This window comes from Trichinella spiralis, assembly GCF_000181795.1.
Source record: "Trichinella spiralis strain ISS 195 chromosome Unknown Scfld9, whole genome shotgun sequence".
Lineage (NCBI taxonomy): Eukaryota > Metazoa > Nematoda > Enoplea > Trichinellida > Trichinellidae > Trichinella > Trichinella spiralis.
The window spans coordinates 5,829,999-5,836,168 of NW_003526948.1; the positions used below are offsets into that span (position 1 = coordinate 5,829,999).

Below are 6,170 nucleotides of genomic sequence, written 5' to 3' on the forward strand. Positions count from 1 at the left end.
ATATGATTTCTTCTAGATGCTAATATGAAGATTGCCTTGAATGTCCCTCGCACATTTTCAAACAACAGGGATGTATCGCCAGCATTTTGATTGAAGGCAACGTACACTTCAGAGTAAAGCTTGACAACAGAAGCTTGGGTAACATACAAACTGTGTACAATGTAATCCTGAAATTAGGACCATCATGTTTGCAGGATTTTCTACAAATGTAGATGAAGTAACTAAAAAGAAAATGTACAACAATAAGCAAACAACATACTACTGTTTAATTCTTCATCATAGACAGTAAATAAAATATCATTGCAGACTCAACTCATGCCATTCAACATGAATCATTAAAACTGAAAACGAATAACTGAAAGCAGAACAAACAAATAAAAATTTGCATGGAGCTTCTCTCAAGAAAGCAAAAAACAGGTGTTTATTAGGCCAGTGGTTCTGAAACTTTTCTGGGCTGCGACCCAGTTTCGAAAACGGTAATTTTTCGCGTTGCACCTGCTTGCAATGCATATTTTAAAAGACAAGAGGGGTTAAATAAAAAAAATATTAGTTTAATACTTTAAATTTTTTAATGAACAAGCCTAATTAAAATTTATAAGCTTATTTGTCAAATGCATAATGAGATGTATGCGAACAGTGCGCTTGTTTTCTGTTTTGAGTGATGACTTCTTCGACGTCCGCACTAACACGTGTTAGTTTTAGTCGCATAATGTTGGATAATTGTAGCTTATTTCTAAATTTGCTTTTGATTCAATTCATTGCTGAAAATCCAATTTTACACAAGTAGGAAGTAGTAAAAGGAAGCAGCACTTTTAATGCTGCGGTGGAATGAGTTGGATATGTGTTTTAAACTGATAGCCAAAAATGTTTTGGATATTTGATTTGAATTGATAGGTAAAACTGTGTTAATGTTTTACGATCAAAACTGACTTTAAACAAAGAATCTTCAGACAACTCGATTAATTCTCCATCTGCTTTTGTGGATATGCCGGTACGGACTACATCTGAGCGCTATCAGTAGCCGTACAGAAATAATGATTCTCAGGTCATAAGTAACTGGATCATAGCTCAGTTGTTCACCCAACAATTTTCGATGAGTAAAACTCTCCTAACAAATATAAAGACTACTCCCATACTTTAATATATTACGCGACCCACACTTTGAGAACCACTGCTCTAGACACGAAGAGAAAACATATTCAAATTTATTGTGCGATTCTTTTAGCGACAAGAACGTTGAAAGCTAGAAGTAAAGTGAATAATAGTCCATTTTCCAACTCATCGTTTCACTGCCAGTAACCACTTTGAAATTTCTACTTTATTTATTTACAAGTACCGATCACTGAATATAATGCCTAATTTACATTAATAATAATAATTCAATGTAATTTCCATGTTAATATTTCATTAAAGTTGAATTCTTTCCTACACTAATCAACTGGTGCATCTAGAATATGAACAGTGTAATGGCAAAGTGCAATTATAAGCTTATTTTTGCGCTGTTCGTTGTTTGTAATGTAAACAAAACCATTGCACAAGTGTATTAACATAAATAAATTCAATTCAATTTTAAGGTGATGTTTGTGAGAAGCGCTTTCAAGCAAACGAATAAAACAAACGTAACAGATTTTTCAAATAGTCTTTAGACAAATTCATCATTAATTAATTAATTAATATGTCAATTTGTCAATTAATTAATATGTCTTGCATGAAATTTAAGCAGATTTTGGAGAAGTCGACATTTTGAATACCACACAACCATATAATGCAACAGAAACCACCGCTGAAGAAAAACAGTTGAAGCAAACGAATGACATACATGAAACAATGGATCAACAGCAGGCCATCAAAGAAATATAGAATCTACTTGGAGCAAATATAAATGCACTTTTATTGATTATTTGTCACCATATTAATTTCAGAATTATATAAAATCATAAAATTACAATATCACATCAAGTCATTTAATTATTGTCCTCCCAGTTTTGTTTTAATGTTTACAAACTGCATGATGTAAATTCGAACTTTTTATAAACAAAATTCAATTTCAATAATTAGTACATAAATTTGAATATTTTCCAACTTTAAATTTCATTTCTCACTACATTTCATAATTTATTTTCATACCAAATGACGGCAGATTCAGGATGAAATTGCGTAGAAAACCGATTGAGCATGAGCAGTTGTTTGATCTTGAATGCAAACTGAAAATATGTAAGAATTTACTCTTTTTTTACAAACTTCTTTTCAGTATTAATTCCAAAATGCTGAACTGCTGCATTAGAATTTTCTGCACTCGAATAAATTTTGATAGCTTTTCCATAATTTTTGTGAAAAACAATTCTATGTTCTACAAATGACAATTTTCCGATTATTAATTCAGTGGTTTCATAAAAAATATTCAACATAAAAATGCACATTTTATTATTTAAATTGAAAATTAGATTTAAAAATTTATAACAAATATACAAATCTTGCTGTTTTTTTTCTATTATTAAAAAGTATATGCACAGCATGAATATAAGCTTAAGCATTACAATTTGAAAAACTTACCAGTACATGCTGCGTTTACTGTGGGTGGAGGCAAAACAGCTGAAATTGCTACAAAATGCACAATATTCTAAATATCATATTTTATTTCATGAATATTATCAAATTTGTAAAACGTCTTTCAATCAATTGAGAACGACATTCAAAAAATTTAAATAAAGGAATCACAGATGCATTGCAATACACCCTCATTCGACTAGAACTGCATCGCACGACAACGACGAGTAGGGTGAAAACAAATTAACCTAATCTGTATTAGAATAGCGATGTTGATGAATGTGTTGTAAAACATATTAAAACATTGTGAAGATATTGCTTCATTTATAACTGTTATTCCTTTGCTGTCAGCATTAGCATTAATACGCCTTCTTTCCTCTGCTACCTGTTCTCTTTGCCTTTCTCTTGTTGTGGTCTTTCGTGTTGAAACCAGCGATTTAGTAAGCGGGTAGGTAGAGTTAGCGTAAAACAATAATTATAACCAAAACATAATTGTCTGATTTGCCATTAACCAAATGAAACGCATGGATACCTGGTGCCTAAGTGCAGTTCAAAATTAATCAAACAACCAGCTGAACATCAGTGCAAATGCAAAAACGTTAAAATTACATGTCATGCAGTAGAAATAAAAATCATCAAGTTTAAATTCATTTACAGTAAGAGTCAATAAATAAGTTGGAGAAAGGAGTATTTTAATTTCAGAATCTTACCACTTATTATATTTTTGAAAACTAAAAAGTTACGCACAAATGCGCGTTTTGTGAACGACAACGGAAGCTAACAATGGAATCAGTTTGACTTGTTTGCTTAAATAAATTTAGATTATGATAAACTCTTCATCCATATGGTTTCATTTGTGATTACGATGTTGTTTCCGTTATTTTACACAAGTAATCTTGTTCCAGTTGAAATGCAACTTCAGTTTCTCTGTCTAACCACTTTCACACAGATGATAGAACTACTCGAATAAAAATTACAACTTTAACAGTCAACCGTCATGAATGCTGGGATAATTTTATACTTTTATTGTGCATTTAATCCACTACACAACTAGTAGGTTTACTTTTGCCAGTAAAGTATGAACAACAAGATTTAAAAAGAAAATCAAAAATATTCTGCGATCAAAATGTCATTTTTAGTGTAAAACATTTTCAAAAATGATCGAAAAATGTGAACATAAAATTGGAATTCAAAAAAAAATTCAATTGAAAATTTCTTAATATTAAAATAATAAATAATAAAATAGATCGAACTTATTATTATCAGTTGAGAAGGATAGATTTGCTTTCTTCGACAGTTGCTTCGAATCAGTGATGTGATATAGTTGATCAGTTAGTTATTATATGCATTTTGAATATATAAATCGCTAAATTATGTATGAATTGGTATGAAATAAATTGGAAACGAACAAAGCAGCAGCGGAATTTGACGCAGCACCGATAATATGATTGCAGAAGATGGCAAATAATTGATTTTCAATGGTCACTTCTGCCCGACGTAATAGGCTTTGTGGCTGTGATTGTTTGAAACACAAAGATCTCGCGATCGTATTTTGCTTTTTTAATAAATTTTTGGTAACTGAATTTGTTCGAACCAAAAGTGCCAACGCCCATGACCACCAAGTGGAACACAAGAAAATTGACAGTGAAAAGGAGAAGCGGGTCTGAAAGCGGAAACACAGCTTACGCAATGCTGATGATTGAGAGACAATTTGGATCGATGAACGTCGCTTATATATTAGCCAAAATTGCGTTTCGGTCTATTTGTTTGGTTCAATATTAGAAGAAGAATTTGCATTTGGATGTGAGCCGATGCGTCCAGTTGGGCTTCAAGATGGCGTTGCAATCGGTCGGCTATACTTTCGCTCAACGGAATTGTGAGACGACTTTGCTTGTCAACAAACGAATTAATCTACTTCTGCTTTGAAAAGCCGGCAGCTTTGCGCTGCGGCTATTGTTGCAAAGTCATTATACAGCTTAATTCTCGATAGAACCATCAGTTGCGCTGTTGCGTTCACTTCAGCTCTTTTAAACGCTTGTGAAAATTTTCACAACATTTCTCAAAAGTAAGTTATTCTATTTTTGTTTATTAGTTAATTACTTGTAAATTTACAATAAAAAAGAAAATCTACCCTAATTATACATATATATATATATATAATTTTGATCAAGCTTTTTATGAAAGTTACAGAAATCATTAGCATCTTCAAAGAATTTTACTCATCATTTTTTAAAAGGATAATCATATTTAAGATTCATTAACTGTATTTTGAAAAAAAACAATAATTTTAACAGTTATATCAATTTGACAATGGTATGTTTTCCTTTTGAAATTTAAAAAGTATAATTTAATCAACAACAACAAGTTGCCAGTATGCTAGATTGTTGAAGGAATAAATTTTTTAAAACAAGTATGCATGGCGAATGGTAAAATATAGCAAATGAATGGGCTAAAATGCCGTAAACAGTACCAATGACACCTAAGCTTATACAACGACGTGAAAAGCATCTTTAAACAGTGTTATTCACGAGAAAAATTTCATTTAATTTATGGCATTGAGAAAGCTGCTATTTTGTTATTCATTGCCACCACCATTCATTTGTAATGGACGCGAACTGAACTGTCACACTGTTCATAATGGACAAATAATGAATAGTGTTTTTTAGCGCAAGAGAAAGCGTAATTGATCACAGCACATGATAAAATCTTATGCATTGCTTATTATTTTTATCAATCATTTTCACAGTATTCAAAGAAGAAGAAAACTATTTCTGCTGATTAATTAATTTAAGGCTGTGTACAGTGGGTCAATGTAGTGTTGTTATTGAGTAAGATTAAAATTAAAAATACACCGTACAAGGTAGCAAATGGTCGTGCAATAAATAAACTGTTAGTACAAAATTATTGATTGCTTTGCATCTTAATTCACTTAAAGTTTTTGCTGCAAGGAATCAATTTCTACAAACGGTATTTTGAAAAGCTTCCAAAAAAAGATGTATATCTTGCTCATATCATTTAAATCAGTATTTTTTGATACAAATTGCATAATAATAACAGTAAAGATTTTTTAAAGTAATATTTTGATAATGTTGAAAATTGTTGATCAGTCGGTGATAAATGTTGTTCATATTCTTCGAATTCAAGTGTTAAAAGTATTTGACAAGTGAGTGAGTGTTCCTTTTTCTTTTACGTTTTCGTTCTCTATTCGAATTTATTTTAAATAAATTTAAAATGAAAATGTTGAAAGAAAAAATGTTTTATGTGCTTGCAAAAGACATTAAAAACTGACCGATTGTCAAGTGACAATCGCATGAAACTATCTCTAAATTACTAAATCACATCTGCTGCTGCTGTCAAATTTGTTCTTATCAAATGGGTGGATGTGTTCAATGATCGGATAAAAAGATGAGAAATAAATAGGAAAAATAACATTAAACAGAAAAATGAAAACCGAAGCGACTACAACTAGCTGAGCTGTATTTGTATACGGTTGAACAATTCTTTAACGCTACCGGCTATTTATGGAGCTGGATGATTAGCTTGTTGCTTGCTTAATTGTCAGGAAGTGAAGTCGGTTTGAATCAAAAACTTTTCCCCGTCTCCAATTTCACAATCAAGCACAA

The 6,170-nt window shown here is 31.2% G+C and overlaps 1 protein-coding gene across 1 annotated transcript; it reads right to left on the bottom strand.

The window, feature by feature from the left end:
* Positions 1-2,142: 2,142 nt before the first annotated feature.
* On the bottom strand, positions 2,143-4,543 carry Tsp_10552 (hypothetical protein). The gene is made up of 3 exons (XM_003372220.1): positions 4,463-4,543; positions 2,554-2,620; positions 2,143-2,204 (listed from the first exon to the last, which is right to left on the bottom strand). The coding sequence occupies exons 1-3, from the start codon at positions 4,541-4,543 to the stop codon at positions 2,143-2,145; spliced, it is 210 nt and encodes a 69-aa protein (XP_003372268.1).
* Positions 4,544-6,170: the final 1,627 nt, after the last annotated feature.

Bases quoted from the DNA above. Each gene is read 5' to 3' on its own strand.
- Tsp_10552 (XM_003372220.1), bottom strand. From the start codon at position 4,543: ATGGTTCTATCGAGAATTAAGCTGTATAATGACTTTGCAACAATAGCC. The intron at 2,621-4,462 runs GTAGATTAATTC...TATGATATTTAG, and splicing joins GCCGGCTTTTCAAAGCAGAA to AATATTGTGCATTTTGTAGC. The intron at 2,205-2,553 runs GTAAGTTTTTCA...ACATATTTTCAG, and splicing joins AGTAAACGCAGCATGTACTG to TTTGCATTCAAGATCAAACA.